The 24,411-nt window shown below is 34.7% G+C and overlaps 1 protein-coding gene across 2 annotated transcripts; it reads left to right on the forward strand.

The window, feature by feature from the left end:
* The first annotated feature begins 1,934 nt into the window (after positions 1 to 1,934).
* On the forward strand, positions 1,935 to 23,074 carry LOC132133070 (carnitine O-palmitoyltransferase 1, liver isoform-like). 2 transcript variants are annotated; one of them, XM_059545764.1, is made up of 19 exons: positions 1,935 to 2,066; positions 6,568 to 6,726; positions 6,955 to 7,097; positions 8,005 to 8,176; positions 8,582 to 8,683; positions 8,888 to 9,025; positions 10,432 to 10,509; positions 11,234 to 11,341; positions 12,628 to 12,715; positions 16,453 to 16,648; positions 17,018 to 17,206; positions 19,025 to 19,130; positions 19,747 to 19,863; positions 19,953 to 20,117; positions 20,194 to 20,328; positions 20,420 to 20,572; positions 20,653 to 20,766; positions 21,404 to 21,496; positions 21,945 to 23,074. In XM_059545764.1, the coding sequence occupies exons 2-19, from the start codon at positions 6,586 to 6,588 to the stop codon at positions 22,032 to 22,034; spliced, it is 2,328 nt and encodes a 775-aa protein (XP_059401747.1). In that variant the 5' UTR covers positions 1,935 to 2,066; positions 6,568 to 6,585; the 3' UTR covers positions 22,035 to 23,074. The 2 variants fall into 2 exon arrangements, with proteins under 2 accessions (XP_059401747.1, XP_059401748.1); XM_059545765.1 differs by lacking the exon at positions 12,628 to 12,715 and adding an exon at positions 15,034 to 15,118.
* Positions 23,075 to 24,411: the final 1,337 nt, after the last annotated feature.

Here is a 24,411-nt window from a genome sequence, read left to right on the forward strand (position 1 = left end):
TCAGCTATTTTGCAAAGAAAGAAAGAATATCATAAGTAAACGACATGCTCAAATTAAAATGTGTCCTGTTCATTAAATTGCAATCACAAACAGTTAATGTATTAATTTATCAGGTTCTTTCTGTATTTATAAGACATCTATGTATGACTAAAACCAGCATGGCTTTAAATACTAAATGATGATTATGATACTGATATGAGTGGTTTAAAAACAAGTGGAGCTGTCAATCATATTTTTTAATAATCTGACACTAACCGTGCATCACAGCATCATATTTCTTATGAATTATTGAGTGATTTAATAACTACTTTTATGCCCCTTTTCCATTTCCCATGAAATAGTGAATATTATATTATGACATTATGTAAGATGAACTGCCTTTTTGGTTCACTGGTGTGGTTTTTGAGAAAGACAACCTCAAGAGAAACTCTGCTGAAGCAGAAGACTGATCAACAGTAATGCACTAGACTGCATGTCTCGTTGCTGTCACTGTGATGTCATGCATGTGTCCAGGGCTGTTAATGTCCCATCATGCACATGTACAGCACATGTATCTGACAACACCTTAACTTGTACAGCTCTAAACCTTACAAAACATTAAGTCATTAAAGCCTTTTAAAATGACATATGTCATTTACAGACCAAGACATATGAGCCACCAGCTTTAATCTCAACGATGAAATCATGTTTTCTTTGACTTACCCCCACGTTGCGCTCCAGAGACCGTCCTCACGCTTCTATCAGACGGAGAAGTGCGGTGGCATGTCGCATTATCCCCAACTCTCATTGGATGGCTGGCTGTCACGGGCCATGTGGGCTGGCCAATCAGAGACGTGCTTCTGTATCCTGAAAGGCCATTGGTTGCGACACTCTGCGTTCGTCAGAAGCGCGCTTGTTGCGCTGCGTACTCGGATCGAAGAGTGCGTTAAGTTCTCAAATTAAGTTAATAAACTTTTACATTATAAACTTTAATTTAATGGTTTATGCATTTAAAAACAGAGAAAAGAAAAACGCTGCATAATGACCTTCACGTATTTAGAAGGCATCTAATGCATTAATATAGGCTATAAATCGGTTTATAAAGTTGTCGTCCAATTAAATGTTTCGTAAATGTTAACGTTTTTAGTGCACTTTTGAATAAAATACAATTCAAGTGTATTCATTTCATATGCAATAAAAGAATAAATAAAAAATATATCCATATGTGGCTTACAAAATACTTTTTTTCCCCTTTATTTTATTATTTTCACACGATATAATGTTACAAACATATATTTTTAAATTACATGTATATATTATAGCAATTTATGTGTGTGTAGTGACGGGAATTTATAATACCTCTTTATAAATAAAGAAATAATAAATACATAAAAATAAAGAAATATCTATATTTAGCTTGCAATGTACTTTTTACATAATATAATTTGAGATAGATAGATAGATAGATAGATAGATAGATAGATAGATAGATAGATAGATAGATAGATAGATAGATAGATAGATAGAAGTATCATCAAAATATATAATTTAAATCTAGGCTATATATTTTAAGTTGCAAATATACTAAAACAAACACTATATATAGTGAAATTAATATAAAGACAGGAATTTCTAATCTAAAGCATATATATTTTATATTTCTAATATGTTACCCCCACCTCCGGCCCGATAAAAAAAATATATAAGCCTGTTGCAATATATATTTTAATGGTTGTATTAAAAAATTAAAAAATAACTTTAATTTTTTACAATTAATTAATAAATTAAGAATTTTCATGATTTTCTTGTAAATATAAAATTCCCAGATATTTTTACCTTTCCCTGGTAATAATTATATATTATTAGAGAGAGAGAGAGAGAGAGAGAGAACGGATTCCTCTGACGTCACATTTACAATCCTGCAAGGCGTCGCTATCCATGCGGCGTGACGTCACGTCGAGGGGCGGATCTAGTGAATTAACCTTATTATTACATTCATTCATAGCTCAAGCTCACACTTAAAGCAGGCGGCGGCAAAACGGTGCTCAGTAATCCACGTCGTCCATTCCTCAGAAAGAATCGCAGAGGTAAGAATCCAGAATGAATCGGCTATATTTTCCCGCTGCGGCATGAGACTGAATGTGAAGCTCGTACACCGGTTAAGTAGGTGAAAGTGCACGAGCGCACAGCCTGGGATATTTTTGTCCTTAAGGTTTGACACAGATATCCTATACGAAACACAAGGGGATTCCGGACGGCAACGCAGTTTTTCTTTGAATACAACACTAATGGATGTCATTCATGATTTTATGTTTATAAATGCATGCATGTGTTTACATTCCGACACTAAAGAGCAGCTGAATGTTGCAGGACAAGGTCAATGGGTGCCGGCTCTGTGGGGCATTGCTGCTGTTATGCGCGCGCAACAACTTTGATTGATTTCAGCTATCGATTGCAATATTATCAGCGAACTTGTCAAAGTGTTTGTCCTTTTGCTGATTTGTTTCGGTGCCAAGTAAGTTTACTATTGAGAATTATTACGAATTACTCAACACAACAAATAGCTTTGCAAGCGTGTTACATTTAGAGATAATAATAACGTATATGTTGTCGATTTAACTCAGAAATAAATAATCCAACATGTACAATTCTATAATAATTTACTAGCCCTCATGTTGACCCACACAAAAGGAGATATTATGCAGAATGACAGCAGTCACCATTCACTTTCATTTTAAGGGAGAAAAAAAATGCAATACAAGTAAATGCAATTTCCTAAACTGTGGCTAACATCTCATTTTGTGTTCTACAGAATAAAAATAGTCTTACAGTGTTGGAATAGCATTAGTGTGAGTAAATGAATAATAATTTTTTTCATATTTTGGGGAGCTGTCCCTTTAATTTAATAGTTCTCGTCGAGCAGGGACTATGCAAATGGATATACAAACATGTGGTCCTTTTTCTACTGTATGATCAAATAACTCAGTACACATGGAAGAATATTTAATACCAGCGTATTAAAGCATATTGCCATGTGAGCCATAATCGCGTTGAGCATCGCGTGTATGATCATCATCACAGTCGCGCGTGACCTTTCGCCTAGTTTCCATCCGCACCGGTCACGTGACCACACGGCCTCCTTACACAACTTGACCGTCGTAGTATTCTTTATTAGATTTGCGCTAGATGATGATAATATCACTGTTATAAACAATTAATTACAATATTATTATTATAGTGTTGTATTTATGTCTGTAAAGTAGAAAGGAGCAAGAAAGTCTGAAGTTGTAAACTGTAATATATTATTTACTTATGATAATAATAACAATTACATGAAAAAAAAATTACATTGCAAAGACATTTGAAATAGCTTGCTGAACAGTTTATTTATTTATTGTGTATTTAAATAGAAACGTTTGAATCATGGCTTTTCATATTTGACGTCTGGAAGAGTCTCTCATCTGCCATTGGTTGAACAAACCGATAGTCCCGCCCCCAAATTCAGGTTCTGTTCTGCTGGTCAGGATGTTAAAAGATGTGTGTGGTTGTAAGATGTGTGTGGTTGTGGTGCAACAGAATCTCTGTAGTTTCATAATTGGTTTCAGATGGTGTAATTTTCCATTAGTTTCCATGCTTTTTAAAAAGAGTACTTACTATGGAAATAATATGATTTAAAAGAAACACTTAATTGCTAGTGCTAATAAAAATGTATGATAGTACATGAAATAAAATTATCTGAACTTTAGAGTGTTTATTTATTTATTTTAATTTTTTTTAATATGCGTCTTCATATATCATGGCAGTAGTGGCCTAATGGTTAAAGAGTCAGACTTGTATGAGTGTGAAGTGCTCGTAAGACACTCTGCTTGGCTCCTAATTCATTGCAAATGATACGAGCCGCGACCATACGAGCATAAGCGATTTCCACATGATTGAAAAAAAATCGCATGCGAACTCGTACGACAGCAAAAATCGCACAGTGTACGCTCGCCTTAAGGCAACTCAATTATTTTCAGTTATTATAACAAAGTTTTGAGTTTTCACAGAACTTTAAAACATAAGTACACAACCACACAATTTTATCCTAACAAACTAAATTTTTATTGGTTTGTGTTGTCAGTGTTTTAAGTGCACGCTAGTCAAATATGTTGAGTTTGTTTACTTAAAAACATGTGATTGATGATTTGCATTCCTCACTTAACATTAGCGGATGCCTTTTCAGATGAGTGTGAAGGTATACGCTCTCTGAGACAAACACATCAACAAATGTATAAAATAAGTAAAAGTGAATAAATATTAACACTAAAAAAAACTTACTTAAACTGTTCTTCTGGTTATTTTAATTTTTTTATTCTTATATAAAAATAAATAAATAAATAAATTTTGTGTGCACTTGGGTGGCTGAAATGCAGAGAACAAATTATGAGTATGGGACACCATTGGCCTCATGTCACATCACGTCACTTTCACATATGTACAGTAATTTTATAATTACTTCTATTGCCATTGAAATATGGTGAACATGTGCTGCTGAATGTCCTAATTTGCACTAAAATATATTATAATGTATGATATATAATATAATCTTCTATCATGTATTAAAAATTCTTTGTAATCACACATTTGTAATAATTCTATAATGTAGTCATTTAAAATATAGTATATTTAAGTGTAATATTACTAATTAAAGCAATAATTCTGTAGTATGTTAGTCAACACATCAATGCAAGTGTACTTCTTTAGAGCATTATAAAAGACGATTAAAAATAAAGATTTAAAATGTACTTTAAAACTTTTTAAAAGTGTACTTAAGTGTGTAAAGAAACATAGTCAATAAAGAAGACTCTCTTCAAGTGCACTTGGCCTTTTGTTAAATGTAATCTGCATTATATGATTTGTAAGTATAATATACAGTATATAGAGTATAGTATATAACCTATTATAATATATATATATACTTCATATATATATATACTATTTTTCACAAGGGTATAATACGCCTTTGTTTTGAAAATGTGACAAGGACATAAACCCTAAATACACACTTTCTATTCTGTTTCTGTTATCTCAGACCCGTTATATTAAATATAATGCATTGTTTAAACTATCATGTTATGATTGCTCCAAAAAGTCAGAGATCATTGTGACCTGTCAAACATCCATGCAGCTTTATTTGTTTACATCAGAGTGATGTTCACAACACAAGTGCTTGTGAAAGAGTCACAGAGGCCGTGAATAAAGCACTTTCTGTAATCCGCTTTGTTATATCATGAAGTTAAATGCTTGAGGTCACACTGAACGGCAGAGCAAACGCGATTAGATTACAGCTAATGTTTTATTAAAACAACATATTTTAAAAAACATTATGGCTTTGTGTTATGTAATACGATGTTTGTTCATGTACTTTTTTTTAATTTTTTTTTTAAAGAAATAGTTCACCCAAAAATGAATATTTGCAGAGAATGTGCTCTCCTACGGTAAAAATCGTGGTCCAGGGGCACCTAAATCAGACTAAAAGAGCACTTTAACATTGGCAATTAAAGGGGCATGTGTGCACGCCACTGATTTAAGATATAGATGAGTTTGTTTCTTCATCAAAACAGATTTGAAGTAATTTATCATTGCATCAGTTGTTCACCAGTGGATCCTCTGCAGTGAATGGGTGCCGTCAGAATGAGAGTCCAAACAGCTGATAAAAACATCACAGTAATCCACAGCACTCCAGTCCATCAAGTAATGTCCTGTGAAGTGAAAAGCTGCGAGTTTGAAAGAAACAAATCCATCATTAAGAGGCTTTAAGGTGGCTTGTCTGAATCAGGAGAGAAATAGGTGAAAACAGTCCAAAACAGTTCTAAACAAATATGTGAGAAACAACAGGAGATGGATGTTTTTACTGACAGAAGCATTATTTTGGATTATGGACTTCACAATCCCCCGCCATATTTGTTTAGAACAAATATGTTTTGGACTGATTTCACCTGTAACATATTTCTCTCCTGATTCAGTCGAGACCGAAGAAAGCGATGTTAATTTATGGTACGTAACATAATTATAATATATTTTTGTTAGAAGCTCTGGTTTGAAGGTAAGGATTTATCTCTTACAAACACGCAGCTTTTCATTTCACAAGACATTAACTGATGGACTGGAGTCCTGTGGATTATTGTGATGTTTTAATCAGTTGTTTGAACTCTCATTCTGATGGCACCCATTCACTGCAGTGCATCCACTGGTGAACAAGTGATGCAATGCTACATTTCTCCAAATCGGATGAATAAAAACAAACTCATCTATATCTTGGATGGTCTGAGGGGAAGTACATTTTTTGGGTGAACTATTCCTTCAATTCATGTTACTTTTTCAATTCAACTTTCATCATCTGATATCATTTGTAATGAAAATGTTGTATTAAAATAAAATAAATATACATATTTAAATGCAAACTAGAAGCATTATCACTGTGCCATGGAGCAGTAGTTATTTTATGTTGTTTATGTTATCCTGGTAACCATTTATAAAGTTCCTGCACACTCTTCAGCACTGTGAGTCATGTATTTAATCTATCCCGATTATGACTCTCTGTCACAGTGTGAGTGCACAGTCACCATGGCAGAAGCACATCAGGCGGTGGCCTTCCAGTTCACCGTCACTCCTGATGGCATCGACCTGCACCTCTGTCACGAGGCCCTGCGCCAGGTCTACCTCTCTGGCCTCCACTCCTGGAAGAAGAGGTTCATCAGGTTCAAGGTGACCTCACAACTGTCCTCCTAATGATTCATTACATTATCAGTAACATATCAATGTTTCATTGAATTTTTCAGGATTGTTCATTCTCTGGAAATGACTGCAAAGGCCATTTTAATAAAAGTTTATTAGAATATCAACTTTAATGAGTTCTAATTAAAAAGCTATGCATCTATTGTATTCTGTTCTGTTTATATTGGTTTAATGTGATATTATGTTGTGTTTCTGTAGAATGGTGTCATCACTGGGGTTTATCCTGGAAGTCCCTCAGGGCTGCTGGTTGTTTTGGTGGGTTACATGTCCACAACCAAATATGCCAAAATAGACCCCTCCCTTGGGATGTTCACTAATCTGTCTAAACACCTACCAATCAGGTAAACCACCAAAGAACGGCCACCCGTTTGTCATTAGTTATTAGCAAGTTATTAGGATATGTTTGGAAGATAAAAAAGACAAAATGCCATTCTTCTGTAGTGAAAATGATCACAATTTAATCTGACAATCTTGTTAATAGGAAAATTATAGCAGTCTGAAATTCAGAGTCTCATGAAAACACAAAGGTCTGACACTTTGCTTTGTAGGTTTAACTACAGGTTTGTTTTTTTGTTTGTTTGGGGTTTTTTTTTGTTAAAAAGTATAGCTTTCTAAAGTCCAAAGACATTCAAACACAAAGGTCTGATTTTTTGTTTTGTAGGTTTAACTACAGGTTTTTTGGGGGGTTTTTTTTGTTTGTTTTGTTAAAAAGTATAGCTTTCTAAATTCAAAAGACATTCAAACACAAAGATCTGAGTCTTTTTTTTGTAGTTTAACTAGTAAATGTCTTGTTTATAGTTTGTTTTGTTGTTTTCGTAACTCTGCTTTGTACCTGTAGTACGAAACTTTAAAGAAAAAAAGCTCAAGAATCTGATTTTTCTGTTTGTAGTTCTTTTAATCTTTTATCTTCAAAACAGATTACAGTGTTATAAAAGAAATGTTTATCACACGCTGTTAACTGCAGTGCTGATAATAACAAATAATTTTGATTTTTGATGATTGAATATCTTATAATTTTAATAATTAAAAAATGATGAGTAAATTATTAAACATTATTATTTTAAGTATCATTTTAATAATATATTTACCATGTCTGTCATTTAAAAATGAAGAATCTTAAACTATTTGAACTATTTTAATTGATATTATCATAAAGTGCTGAAAAAACAGCAAACAAACTAATAACTACAGTGTTTTTGAAAGTGCACTGCAGTTAATTGCTCACCTAATAGCTGTGTTTCCCTGCAGTAAGTACGTAACAGAAGAAGGGCAGTGTATTGCTGGTGGTGTGCTGATTGGGACCGGATTGTGGATTGCTGTGACTTTCGTTTCGAGGAGCGTCCTCAAGTACTTGCTGTCCTGGCATGGCTGGATGTTCAATCGCCATGGGTCTTTTTCCTTAAAAACAAAGATTTGGTTGGTGGGTGTCGCCCTGATGGAGAATTGATCACTTAAAGGAATAATAAATAACCCAAACATTATGCAACTATTGGATTTTTGTAGTCCATATGATCCAGAGTTTTCACTTTAAGGTGCACTTTACCTTTAACACTCCCAGTGCTGTAAATATTTCACTACATCATATTTAGAGAGAGTACAAAGTCTAATAAGTTTGTTTTATAACACAATTTCAGCACTGTTCTAGTCATTAATTTTGAAGTTATCTTTTTGTCAGGTTTTGTTATACCTTTTTGTCAGGTTTTGCTATCATTGTGTCAGGTTTTGTTATACAGCTGTTCACAAGAACTGGTCTGGTTTTATAAATGGCAGATTTATGCTTGTCTCATGTTTGACTCTTGACCCAATTTTAACACTGTCCACACAGGTGTTGGTGAAGTTATTTTCGGGGCCAAAGCCAATGCTGTACAGCTTCCAGAGTTCAATTCCACGGTTACCAGTGCCACCTATAAAAGACACTGTCAGAAGAGTAAGTCAAGTTTCTTCAAACAATTATCAAAAATATTAGTTCAAATATGACTGAATTTTCAGTGCACTTCTTTTTAAATTATGTTCACTTCTTCACATCTATCTATCTATCTATCTATCTATCTATCTATCTATCTATCTATCTATCTATCTATCTATCTATATATATATATATATATATATATATATTTATATATTTTTTCAGTACCTTGAGTCAGCTCGTCCTCTGATGGACAATGAACAGTACAAGCGTATGGAGGGGTTGGCAAAGGACTTTGAGAAGAACTTGGGCCCCAAGCTGCAATGGTACCTGAAACTCAAATCCTGGTGGGCCTCCAATTATGTAAGTTCGCTCTTTTCTCTACTATTCAAAGGTCTCTTTCAACAACTTTTCCTGAGGGATTTTGGGAATATATATATATTCTTTTAATAATGTGCAGATTAGGGCTGGGACAACGCGTCGAGGTCATCGATGACGTCGACGCAAAAAATACGTCGACGCAAAATATGCGCATCGATTCGTCGACCTGTTTTTTTCTCTAAAAAACTTTTGCAAAACGTTTACCTTATGTGCGCTGAATATACGCGATGGCCGGATCAACATTCTGTCCAACGTTATATAACCAATCCAGGGGTTTTTCTGCATTGATCTTTTTTTTTGGCGGCTGTCAAAGCCTTATTTGATCGGATGTAGAATAGAATGACTGTGCTGCGCCTGACAGGACGCGTACGAGAGAGAGCCCCGGCTGTGCGCGCGCACTCACAGTCTTCAAACAACACGAGCGCTTCTTGCTCTCTCTCTCCATCGTGCATATTAATCAAAATCATTAAACACGATAGAAAAAGGGCGAAACACCCAAGTTTCACACGTGCTCGCGCACTCACAGTCTTCAAACTACACGAGCGCTGTCTTGCTCTCTCTCTCTCTCTCTCTCTCTCTCTCTCTTTCTCTCCCTCCCTCGTGCATATTAACCAAAATCATTAGACACGTGGAGTTTCACGTGGAGCATTCGGTGATTTTTTTTCTACATGACAGGCTGCTGGCTCCCACTGTTAATTTTTATTTTTTGGAAAAGCACTCTCTGTATTAGCTTAAAGCCCTAAAGTTTACATTGGTTACTGTATTCTTTCAATTGCTCTAAACAAGTATTTTGGGTGAACTTTTTTATTGAATGCTAGACATCAAGTTGTTGTTATTTTCATCTGAAAGAAGAACTTTTTTCAGTAAGCTAGGCCCTATGTGTTCAGTAAGCTTGTTTCAGTAAGCTATGTGTTTTCAAGGCTTCAAGGTTTTATTGAATGCTATCTCTATACAAGTGCAAAGTAATGCATTCTTAGTCAGTCTTTTATTTTGTAATTTTAAGAGCAATAAACATATATTGCAATGGTAAGGAACTCATGTTTTTTTCATTCAGATATGTAAATCAACATGTATAAATTGTTAGTAGTCAATTAATGGGGAGATAATCGAAATCGAATCGGTCTGGAAAAATTAATCGTTAGATTAATCGACGCATCGAAAAAAATAATCGCTAGATTAATTGTTTAAAAAATAATCGTTTATCCCAGCCCTAGTGCAGATTTATCATATCTCATTATAAAAATGCCTCTGGACCTTTTTGAAGTTTTTCTTTCTTTCAAAATAGCATGATGGTTCTTAAATAATCAACCTTAAGTTACTTTTATTTGAGATTTATGGCATACCTTGGATTATGGATATTTAACTTTTTTCTACTATCATCCTCTTAGGTCAGCGACTGGTGGGAGGAGTATATTTACCTCAGAGGTCGAGGACCAATCATGGTCAACAGCAACTACTATGCAATGGCAAGAATGATATCCAATGGTTTCTGGATTTTGTTAAAGTCAAAAAAAAAAAAGAATCAAGATGGTGAAATTTAATCAAAATATAAAATTAACTATCTTAAATTAGGCTTTGCTCAATCTTCACCTTGGTCACGACACCAATTTGTGTGGTGTAAAAAATGACAAATTTATATTAAGTCTTACTTGTAGCACAAACTATTTTTTTTATAAATCTAACATCTGGGTCACGGCACCAATTTTTGTGTTGTACAAATGAACACATTTACATTCAGTCTTACTTGTAGCACAAACTATTTTTTTTTATAAATCTAACATCCGGGTCACGGCACCAATTTTTGATTTGTAGAAATGAACAAATTGACATTAGGTTTTGCTTGTAGCACAAACTATTTTTATAAATCTAACATCCAGCACATGGTGGTGTAGAATTTAACAAATTCATATTAAGTTTTGCTGGTAGCACAAACTATTTTTAAAAATCTAACATCCAGGTCACAGCACTAGTTTTTGTAGTGTAGAAATTAACAAATTCATATTAAGTTTTGCTTGTAGAGCAAACAATTTTTATAAATCTAGCACAAACTAGAAATCTACCAACTGGGTTATGGCACCAATTTTTGGAAAGTTGCTTTAACTCATTTAACTCCAGGTTGTTTGTATAATAAACTCATAGCACTGTTCAATGGCAGCATCTCAGGAGAGTCACTTTCTCTGTGTTTATCAGGACTTCCTCTATGTGATCCCCACTACACGTCAAGCCGCCCGTGCTGGTAATTCCATCCACGCCATCATGATGTACAGAAGAAAACTGGACAGAGCACAGATCAAACCAGTGAGTCTAGTTTACTCAGTAGAGTCTGTAACACAAACATTCATCATTATTGCCTAAACTGAATGCAATCTTTTTTACCTTCATTCTCTACAAGAATAATGGATTTGTTTCAAGATTCAATAACAACAACAACAACAACCTTAATAGTAGCCAAGATAACTCAAATGATAGCTTTCTGTGAGACCCAAATTTTTTTTAAAATCTTATTCACCCTGGGGTGATTGACGTTAAATGAAATTACTTCTATATGCGCAGCATCATGCAAAATATCTCCTTGTGTGTTGCACAAGATAATGTCATAGAGCAGGGATCCTCAAATCTGGCCCACAAGATCCACTTTCCTGCAGAGTTTAGCTCTAACCGTTATCATACACACGTAAGCATACTAATCACTGTCTTCAGGATCATTAGAAAATCACAATGAGTAAATGGTAATGAAATTTACTTTTGGCTGAGCTATTATCTTTAGTGTAATTATTAATGTTTCATAGGTCAGGGTCATTGGAGGTTAACTACTACTCAGAACTTCAGAAGAAACATTAACTTTTATTATCACATAGTGTTTGACCTAATTGAAGCAAACGAAGAGGCATGTGCTTATTTAGATTCTTGCTTTTATTTACAGATAATTTTATGCAATTATTTGACCATGTAGTAATGTCTACTTAGATAACAAATTATATATTATAAAATATATAATATATTATGTTTATGTATAAACATACACTGCCATTCTACCAATTTAACCATGTTAAATTGATTTCTGAAGGATCATGTGACACTAAAGACTGGAGTAATGATGCTGAAAGTGCAGCTTTGTATCACAGAAATAAATTACATTTTGACATAAATTACAAGAGAAAACAGTTATTTTAAATTGTAATTATAATTGTATTTTTGCTGTATTTTTATCAAATAAATTGCAGCCTTAGTGAGCAGAAGAAACATTAAAAGAGAGGTGAAGAGACCAAAATATTTGTAAAAATATATCTTGATGATCCCAAACTTGTTAATAGTTTGTGTGTGTGTGTTCAAGTCTCTCCTACGTCATATCCTATGTGTTTTAGTGCATGTTTGTGTATCTTTTATTTTTATTTGTACTGTATAATAACGAAATCATTAGACATGTTGAAAATGTTTGTCATGTCATACCATGCCTCTCTTTAACCACCTAAACTCTGTGTGCATGACTATAAAAGCATCCCCCTCATAAACAACCTTGTGTTTTGTTCCTCGCTCCCGGACGTGTCTGTGTTGCTGTGTGCTCTCACTCACCACATGCACAGTTATACTTGCTGGAGAAGCGAGTGCCGCTGTGCTCGGCGCAGTGGGAGCGGATGTTTAACACGTCCCGCATTCCCGGGCTGGAGACAGGTAAGAGGAGAGGCTTGTCCGTCCCGACCCGAACCCCTTCATCAGCTCCAGCAGCGTCCTCCTCAGCCTCAGCCTCAGGACAACAGCACAGCAGACAAGAGAACACTAGAGCTTTTTGACTTCCAGTGGTCCACTGATGAGCTGATTTCTAGAGAGCAGGGTGGACGATGATGCAATTTAATGATAGCAGCTGAGACCAAATCTCTCTTAGACAGATCTTGGTCATGATTGTTAACCAATACCTATAATACATCAATATATCAATCAATATACCAGTGATACATCAATATATCAGCTAATTATAGAAATAGGTAAATAGTTAAAAAAAAATCATAATAATTAATTATGTATTATTATAAAATGTATTATTTATTTATTTATTATTATTATTATTATTATTATTATATTAATCACATAATATTATTTTATTATATGTATATATATATCAATATTGCTTTATTGGCATGAATTTAAATGATACAATATTGCCATAGCTTAGTGTACATATATAGAAAAAAATAAAATAATAACAATAATAAATAATAGCAATAATAATAATTAAATGAACATCACAGTAATGGAATTGATTATTATAACATCTTAGAATATAAAATTCTCTCTCTCTCTCGAACATTTCTGGATTCCTTTTCCTTTTAATAATACCAATAATAGTGATACACCAATATATCGGGCAGTTATAAAAATCGGTAGATAGTTAAAAATTATAAATAGTTACAAATAATTAAAGACATAATAATTCATTATAGTGGTCGACCGATATGTGTGTTTTTTTTTTTGACATCCGATGCCGATATCTTGGAAAGCCGATAGCCGACATTATTGTAAAAAAATTATTATTATTAATATTTAAGAAATTTTTTATTATTTGACAGTGGATTAAAAAAATGTGTAAAATAAACATAATTATACTTTAGATTACAGTATTTTTCACAAATAAATAAATATTGTATAAAATTATAATATATATAAAAAGTAAACACTGTAACCAACAGGGCACTCAGTATTCTGGCAAGTTTGTGTGCATTGGGAATCATATTTTCAAATAAAGTACATATAGCGCACAGTGAAAATGACATGTAGTCTATATGACAGTGGGCAAATGCATAAAGTGATGCATAATTTGAAATCACACGAGTTTAAAGTTTAAAGCATTCAATTCACACAGACTGATGGTCACACAGAGTGATTATGCTGGATAAAAATGCACACTTCACAGGATCTCACGGCTGGATTCGACTGAGTTTGCAAGATTTGTGAAATTAAATCTTCATTAGTCATTCAAAGATTTGTTTATTAAATTATATAAATAAGTATTTGCTTAATGCTGACAGCGAATGATAAAGTATTATAATGCTTGACTTTCTATTACTAATAGGCCTAATATAAAAGCAATCATTATAATACTTTCTGTATACATTAATTCCTTTGTTTAACCGTTCTATCTGATTATTAGATAGACTTCTACCTGTATCATACAGAACTGTTAACGATGACGACGAACAAGAGAGAGAGTGTGAGCACTGTGTGCGCTCAGACGCTGCCGCTCTCAGCACTGTCAAAATAAAAGTCCCACCTTGAACACATCGGCCAAGCAGAAGAGCTTATCGGCCAATGCCGATATTCGAAAAATGCCATGTATCGGCTTTGGCGATATATCGGTCAACCACTAATTCATTATAATGATCATCATAATATTAATACATTTTTATATTATTATTATTATTATTTGGTATTGATAATATTTATTATATATATATATATATATGTATATGTATATATATATATAATCTACCTTGACATAATCTAAAATAATTAGTATTTTGTAAGATAACTGTTGCCTACACTTCTGCAATGTTTTCAATATTTAGTTTGAAATCTTTAAATTGAGCTGTATTTTTGTTTTTTCTCTCAATTGGTCATCAGTCACCCTACACTCTACGAATTAGCCTGAAACATTGGAAAACGCACATCAGACGACCACTATCAAATGATCAAATATCAGAATGATCATATATTGTATCTGCCTGACTGTTATATCGGTCACCACTGTTTTTCTGTTTGGTTTTAGAAGATATTACTGTAGGCTGTTTTGTTATTTCTCAGCTGTGCTGTTATCCAGAGGCTGGTCACCGTGTGAATTCATCTCTCCTGATGATCCTTCGTTCATTCCTTACACTTTTTCTTTTTTGTTTCCAGTTTTCCATTACTCTGTTTTCCTCTACAGGTCTCTATAGTGGTATTTTGGGTTTCTTCCTTGTTTTTCCTGTTAGTGTTTGACCTTGCGTTCTGCTTCACAGCTCATGGTTTTGAACAATATCCCCATGTGCTCATCTCAGTACGAGCGTATGTTCAACACCAGTCGAGTTCCTGGTGTAGAAACAGGTAGAGCTTCCCTCTCGCCTGATTTCACAACCAGTCCACCTTTAGATGCTAGCTAGTGACCGCTGTGGGTCTAACCTGCATGAGGGTTTGTGATTTGGATTTGCGCTCTATATAGCTGACGTTTCTGGATAAAGCAGATGGCGAGGACTTCGTTTTGTGTGCTTAACTGTCTCATAACTTGATAACCTGTTTGTGTGACTTAATGATTAACCCCTTATATCTGAAACAGATGAATGAGGAACAGGAAATAACATGTTTTTACACCCGTCTGGCCGTTTAGTGGTGCCAGTCAAAGATGTCTGTTATTTTTGTTGCTACTGATTTATAACATACTGTAATAAATTCAAGAGGTTATAAGAGCTGAATTCATTCCAGTTTAGTAACTAACAAATATACTTTATTTAATGACTTAATCTACAGCATTACTATTTTGAAAATTAATGTGATACAGTGTTTTCATAATAACATAGAAATATGTGGTATAGGGTCTAATTCTTACTAAATGAGAGTAAAATAAATTATTACTGAATTAATATAGATCAAATAATTATAATAACTTAACTAATTTAGAGTGCAAGTATACAATTAATGCAGAAAACCAAAAACAATATAATTATAATAAATACTTATATTAATATCATTTTGTACTAGAACTAATCAAGTTAATAATAATAATAATAACTTTAAATGCAGGTATTCTATTAATGCAATAATAATAATAGTTTTAGAAATGATGATAATGATGATGATGATGATGATGATGATTAATATTTAACTAATTTAAAGTGCATGTATACTATCAATGCATATAATAATCAAAACACTTAATCAGCAGTAATAATTATAAAAAAATATTTTCTTTTAAAGATGATGATTAAAATGATTGAACACAAAAAATACTTAGCACTATACTAATCAATAATGATAATAATATATAATCAGTGAACTTAAAAGTAATAGTAATAATAATAACAACAACAGTTATTATTATTATTATTATGTAATATATATATATATATATATATATATATATAGTATATGCATATATATGTGTGTGTGTGTGTGTCCAGTAAATCCAGTTTAGAAAAACAAGTCTGTGTTTGGTCTTTCTTCTCATCTACTTTGCCCTTTTCAACTCACCTTTTTCTTTTCTCATCATCGTCTACTGACCGCCATTAATCATCTAACCCTTGACAAAAGCAGCCAAAATATAACACATTGTACCTAATTTAAACTGCACAAATAATTATTGGATGAACTACAGAATAATGATACTTTGTTTGTTTTCATGCACACTGACACACCTCCATCCTCTCGTCCGTATTCTTCATCAGACGTCCTCCAGCACATGAATGAGAGCAAACACATCGCTGTGTATCACAAGGGACGCTTTTACAAGGTTTGGATGTTTTATGACGGACGGCTGCTGTTGCCTCGAGAAATTGAGCAGCATATTGAAAGGATCTTGGCGGACAAATCCGAACCTCAGCCAGGAGAGGAGCTGCTGGCCTCTTTGACAGCAGGCGACAGGTCACTGCTCATTATTATTTGTGTTTTATTTTGAATTATATGTTTTATTTGTATTTTTTATTAAATTAATTTAATTGTTAATTTAATTTTACAAATATTTGGTGGGATAACGTGAAATATCTGGTAAATAATAATAAAAAATTATATTGAAAGATACAGTATATAAAATCAATATTTTAAATATCATGGTCGATGAGATTGCATTAATAAAGGACTTTCTGTGGCTGCTAAAGCTGTGCATTTCAGCTTTCATTCATGAACCAGATGCTGTTTCTTCTCTTTCTGTTCACTTAAATATGATCAACTCCCATTAAAGAACACGCAAAGAGCCAAGTGATTTTATCTCTGCTTTTGTTTCTCATTACCCAGAGTTCCCTGGGCCAAAGCCCGCTCACAGTTCTTCAGTCAAGGGAAGAACAAGCAGTCTCTAGATGCCGTGGAGAAAGCAGCTTTCTTTGTTACTCTGGATGACACCGAACAGCGTTATGATCCAGAGAATTCGGTGCGGTCGCTGGACAGCTATGGCAAATCTCTGCTCCATGGAAAATGCTATGACAGGTGACTATATGATCTCACTTGGTTATAATTAAATTAGATTATAAAATCACTTATTGCGCAACATAATATATTTCTGTTCATTAACTGTTCTGTTCAAAAGTTTGGGGTCAGTAAGATTTCTTTAAATGAATTAATACTAATAGATGATTTATACATATTAATTTACTTAGCAAGGACTCAATTGATTGCATTGTTACTTTATTTCAAATAAATGCTGTTCTTTGGAACTTTCTATTTATGAAAGAATCCTGAAAAAATGTATCACATTTTTCGTACAAATATTAAGCAGCAAAAACTGCTTTCAACATTGATAATAATAAGAAATGCTTCTAAGAAATGACACTGAAGACTGGAGTAATGATGCTGAAAATTCAGCTGTGCATCACAGGAATAAATTATTTTTGAACATAGTACAGTAGGAAACAGTTAATATTGTAATAATATTACACAATATTACTGTTTAACTGAATTTTTAAAGAAATTTAGCCTTGATGAACAGTGCATTTACATTTAGTCATTTAGCAGATGCTTTTATCCAAATAACGCAGTGGCTGTAACAAGTCAAAAGAATAGAAAAAGAACAGAGGATGCTGGTGTTAGAGGGTAATTTTTATAATAAAGAAAAAGAAAACAAAAAGATGGAATAGAGAAAGCTACAGTTGGAGGCTTTTTTTTGTAAAGAAAATGTAGTAAGAATAATAATAGAATAGACAGTGCAAGTTTTAGAGGGCCAAGTGTAGATTGAAGAGATGTGTCTTTAGCCGCTGATGAACAGAGGTGTGACGTGTATTCTTTTCGGCTCAGTAAAGACTAATCTTGCAGCCGCATTCTGGATTAGTTGTATAGGTTTGATAGAACTGGCTGGAAGACCTGCCAAGAGGGCACTGCAATAGTCCAGTCTGGAAAAAAACAAGAGCTTGAACAAGGAGTTGTGCAGCATGTTCCGAATGAAAGGGCCTGATCTTCCTAATGTTGTATAAAAAAAAATCTGCAAGACTGGGCAGTTTTAGCAATGTGGTCAGCTCATCAACAATCATAACTCCAAGGTTTCTGGCTGTGTTTGAAGGAGTTATGGTTGATGTGCCTAACTGGATGGTGAAATTTTGATGAAGTGATTCTGTTTGCTGGAATCACAAGCAGTTCTGTCTTGGCAAGGTTGAGCTGAAGGTGATGGTCCTTCATCCAGCAAGAAATATCTGTTAGACAAGCTGCGATGCAAGCAGCTATCGTCAGATCATCAGAATGGAATGAGAATTAGACTTCAGTGTCATCAGCAAAGCAGTGATATGAAAAGCCATGTTTCTGAAAGACACAACCAAGTGATGTCATGTAGACAGAGAAGAGAAGTGGTCCAAGAACTGAGCCCTGAGGCACCCCAGTGGCTAGATGTTGCGACTTAGACACCTCACCTCTCCAAGATACTTTGAAGGACCTATCTGATTCAAGACTCAAACCACTGAAGTGTGGTTCCTGAGATGCCCTTTGTCAGTAGGGTTGACAGGAGGATCTGGTGGTTAACCGTTTCAAAAGCAGCAGGAAGATCCAGCAAGATAAGCACTGAAGATTTGGAAGCCGTTCTTGCCAGTCTTAGGGCTTCAGCAAATGAGATCAAGACAGTCTCGGTCGAATGTTCATTTCTGAAGCCAGACTGGTTGCTGTCCATGAGGTGTTCCTATGAGTGAATGGCAGATAAGAGCATATGAGATTTATTTAAAAAAAAAAAATCTTACAGACCCCAAAGTTTTGAATGGTAGTATATGTTTGAAGTTTGTATTTTTTTTTTCACTTTATCGTGTGTGTGTTTTTTTTTGTCTACAGGTGGTTTGACAAGTCTTTCAATCTGATTGTGTTCAAGAACGGCACTATGGGATTGAATGCAGAACACTCCTGGGCCGATGCACCCATCGTTGGCCATTTGTGGGAGGTAAAAACTGTAAATCAATTAATTATTGAAATACATGAGCTGTTTTGGCAAGATGGAAAATTCATATTTTACTAAATCAATTTTTTTATATATTGGCAATGCTCAATATCTGAGTCACTTATGTTTTTTATTTATTTATTTATTGGTATAAGTATACAAATTAGCCTCAGAATAGTAATATGACACCAATAAACTTGGTGTGCTGCCTATAGGGGGCACAATAAACTTCTTATACGACCTTAAAAATACAGTTCACCTAAAAGTGAACATCATGTCATCAATTCCCCACAATCCCGTTGTTCCAAACCTGTGTGAGTTTTGTTCTTCTGTTGAACATATATTTTGAAAAATGTTCGTAACCAAACAGTTGATGGTAGATATTGACTTCCATAGTATTGAAAAAATACAAATACTGGCTACAGTCAACAGGCTACATTTCTTCATGATTCTTCAGCGTTTATTTGAAATAGTTTTTTTGTAACATTAATAATGTCTTTTCTGTCACTAAATTTTGATCAATTTAATGCATCCCTGCTGAACAAAAGTATGAAATTCTTGCAAAAAAGGTAGTATATGCCATGTTATATTTGAACTGTTTTTGTTTGTATTACGGCAGCATGTCTTGTCATCGGATCCAGTGAGACTGGGCTATACTGAGGACGGACACAGCAAAGGAAACCCCCATCCAAACATGCCGGGACCCCAGAGACTGCAGTGGGACATCCCAGAGGAGGTCAGTTCAAATGTTTACTGTGCATTTTAAACAAGCTGTACTTGCATCCACTATATAATTTAACAAGGAGCGGCCTTGTTCCTACACAGTGCCAGGCGGTGATCAACGCTTCTCTGAAAGTGGCCAAAGCTCTGGCGGACGATGTGGACATGCACATCATCCCCTTCAACGACTTTGGCAAAGGCCTGATCAAGAAATGCAAGACAAGTCCTGATGGCTTCATTCAGATCGCACTCCAGCTGGCACACTTCAGGGTACGAGCGATTCTTCAGCGATTCTTTGGATTTTTCCACAGGCTTCTGTGTAATATGTTCACATTTCCTCTTCTAGGACAAAGGCAAGTTCTGCCTGACGTACGAAGCCTCCATGACGCGTCTGTTCAGAGAGGGCCGCACCGAGACCGTGCGCTCCTGCACCACTCAGACCTGTGATTTTGTCCATGCCATGATGAATGACAAAGCAACGGTGGGATTGACTTTAATGGCCAGCTAGTTTCAACGAGTCTGTTTGCTAATTGCCGCTAATTCCACCATGTTTCTTTCTTTTTTTTTCTCAGAGAGAAGAGAAGCTGAAGCTTTTGAAAGTGGCGGCAGAAAAGCATCAGGACTTATACAGACTGGCCATGACAGGAAAGGGCATTGACCGCCATCTTTTCTGCCTCTACCTGGTGTCAAAGTACCTCGGGGAAGATTCGGCTTTCCTCAAAGAGGTGTGAGATGCGCCACAAGCTAAAATGCAATCCATTTCCCAGATTCATCACATTTCATAGTGATACGTTGGGTGTTGTAGGTGTTGTCCGAGCCCTGGAGATTGTCCACCAGTCAGACCCCTCTCCAGCAGGTCGATCTGTTTGATTTGAAGAGGCATCCAGAATACGTCACCAGCGGAGGTGGATTTGGACCTGTAAGTTCAACATTTTGTTTCTAACACTCTGTCCTACCTCGACATGATTCAGGGAAAACTCAACTCTTGGTTTACAGTGTTTTAAAAGTTTTGGGTGGCATGATTAATTGGTCTCTCTCACCAAGGCTGCATTTATTGGATCAAAAATACAGTAAAACTCTTTTCAATATTATTACAATCTAAAGTAACTGTTTTTCTATTTGAACGTATGTTAACATTTATTTTATGTCTGTGATACGAAGCTGAATTTTCAGCATCATTACGCCAGTCTTGGATGTCACATGATCCTTCAGAAATAATTATAATATTCTGATTAAATGCTCAAGAAACATTTCGTATTATGTTGCAAACAGTTGCTTCATATTTGAATGGTAATTGTGATAGAAACTTATAAATTACAAAAAGACATTGTACTGTGTTATTATAGATTATAGTTAATCCATCCTTTTTGCATAAAATTATTAAATTCTTTGTCACTTACTTCACCCAACTTTTGAATATACTGTATATAGGCAAAATTTTAGGTTTTGTTTTTGACTTTTTTTTAACGTAAGTTTAAAGTAACATTTTAACATACGTTTTTTTGTTTTGTTTTGGGGTTTTTTGAGAATATGTGGCCAATATGTGTGTTGTTTAGGTTGCTGATGATGGTTATGGTGTTTCATATATTATTCTCGGAGAAGATCTCATCAACTTTCATATATCCAGCAAACACTCCAGCCCAGAGACGGTGAGTTCGCTTTATTACATCTCAAATAAAATATAAAATATGATCAAATATACATATTTTTATATATTTATATTTTTTATATATATTTATATATATATATATTTATATATTTTTTTATTATATATATATATATATATATATATATATATATATATATATATATATATACATATATAGTGACATTATGAAGTCATTTATAATGTTGTAATATTTTAAAACATTAAAATGGAGAAGTTACTTTAAATTGATATATATATATATATATATATATATGTATATTACTGACTTATTTCAGAAAATAACTTTTAAATGGTATTGTATATTCATATTCAGTGTATATATTGTTAAAATAATTGATAATATGATATAATAATTAATTATAATTTATTTGTAATAATTCTGTACATATGTCAAATCAAAATGTTCCCCTTTTTCTTGTGATTTATAGGACTCTCACCGCTTTGGATGTAACATCAGGCAGGCAATGCTGGATATGTTGGATCTTTTCCAGCTTGACAACAAAACTAACAACAAGTGATCTGTCTCTTCCTGTTTTCTCACTTCTTAAAAGGCAAATCGTTTTAAAATGTTTTAAACAGAGGGCTGATGCTCTTTAGGCATGTACAGAGTAATTGTTGGTTTTAATTAATTAATCTAAACAGGATGGAGTATGGTATCTGGGCATTTGATGAAATTGCATTGTTTAGAGTGTAAAGGAGAAGACGTACTTTGTGATTTGGGAATTATATGACTGTATGACTTTTTTTGGGGGGGGGGGGGGGTGTATTCATCCACTGTTGCCTTAATCTCGAGCGAATGTGAATGGGCTAGAAATGTTCTTCAGAAGATCCTGGATTTGTGCTGCTGTACATTCAGCCTTTCATTTTTTGAAACATGACTCAGACATGACTTAGACTCAGGTTTTCAACTAATTTACTGTATTCACTTTATTGTGACTTGAATTGTTCCTGAAGTAACACCGTGGCAGGACACAGGGGAAGTTATCCAGGGAAGACAAGCCAAATATTTCAAACATATAGGGCAATGGTGCATATTTTTCTTTCACTTGTGTTTTTGTATTTAAGCATGGTCACAGAATTTCAGTGTCAACATTATCATATATACGTTTTTTATTTGTTTATTTAATGGACTCACCATCACTTAAACAACACTCCAAATACTGTAATAATTTAGCTGTATATTCATACTATGATTATTCATCATTCTGAGTGCACTACCAACGAAGCCAAAAATCATTAATTCGCAGGTATAACGGATAAAAAGGTTTGTTTTTCTGTATATGTTGTTTCTCAGTGATAGAAAAGTGTGCTATTTATTTACCAGTTCCTCATCTAACATTTCTGAAAGTGTGCTAATGGATTCAATATTATAATAATTATTCTTTATTGTAAACATGAATGAAAATGAATACAATTTAAAGGGAAAGTGTCACTTAACTTGATGTGTTGTGCAATCATATTTTCCACAGTGTGTGTTGTGGTGTGATATAGGAGCTGTTTGGCATTGTTACTGTAATTCAAAACACTTTTAAACAAAATAAAAGTTGACTTTTAAGACTGATCTGATCTGTATGCGCCACATTTTAGTTGATTATGGAAAATGGGCAGTGGAAGTATATATTATTTTCCTATATTTCAAGGTTTTTTTTTTTTACATTGTTTCACTCAAATGTAGTTTTTCACACTGTGGTGCGTTTATGGAATATAGTTATGAAATAAAGCAAATACATATGAATATATCACTATTCAAGTAATAATATTACAAATACTTAAACAAGGCTGTCCAAACCTGCTCCTGGAAGGCCACTGTTCTGCAGATTTTAGTTTCAACCCTTATTAAACACCCTGAACCAGCTAATCAAGGTCTTCAGGATTACTAGAAACTTCTAGGCAAGTGTGTTGGAGCTGAATTCTGTAGGACAGTGGCATTCCAGGTGTAGACACTCCTGTACTAAGGCGTTAAGCTTATGCAACCACTAGATGGCGAAATACACTACTGATGTTAAATAACAGTCTGAAAATTACAAAGACACTCACATGACACATCTATGAAGCATACTTTACAACGAGGAATTGTCTTAAAACAAAGGTACAATGATCAAAAGCTCAGTGCAACGAAGAAGAACTGTGTCAGGAATCACTGGAGTAGCCATTATGGGGAGTACTGGGAGACCTCTGGGGAGGCTACGAAAGGATCCACTGGGACTGAGCTGGCACTGCAAGGAGCTTGGAGATAGGGGCAACCACGACAACACCCTATGTATTAGCCTTAACAGGAACCTCTGGCACCAAGACGACCAAGATCTGGCTTTTGGATGGCCATGGATCAACTGAGGTTGGACCTTTGGCTGCTGGGTCCATTACAGGAGTCTCCAAGGTGGTAAGAAGGTGCCTGTGGCAGGGGTCACTGGGCCAGCCATGACAGAGAGCACCGGCATTGAGAAACCGGAGAAGCAGAGCTCTTGGACAAGAATATTTCAACCCCTTTGGCAGCAGTGAGTAGCAGCAAGGAAGAGAGCTCTGACATTAAGGAGACACAGATTGAGACAGGAAGTTCTGGCATTCAGAAGGCTGTGGCAGGAAGCTCTTGGATGATGCAAACCAAAACAAAAAAGTGGCAACCAAAGGAAGTATGTACAAATGTGTACAAATTCCTCCAAAGGCATTACTGCTAGATGCAAATACTGCTTCCTCAAGCCAAATCACACAATGCTGCACAAAGCTTGCTAGCCCCGCGAAAGTGAGAGGAGGGATGGAAGTGTCATGCAAACAGGATTTGGCCTAGACCAAGCCGCTGACTTGGGTTTTCCTGCATGAGAGCCCTGAGCAAATGGCAGCATTCTATGAAGGAAGACAGGAGGGACATCTGATTTTTACCATATACCAGGGGTTCTC

Source organism: Carassius carassius, chromosome 50, assembly GCF_963082965.1.
Source record: "Carassius carassius chromosome 50, fCarCar2.1, whole genome shotgun sequence".
NCBI lineage: Eukaryota > Metazoa > Chordata > Actinopteri > Cypriniformes > Cyprinidae > Carassius > Carassius carassius.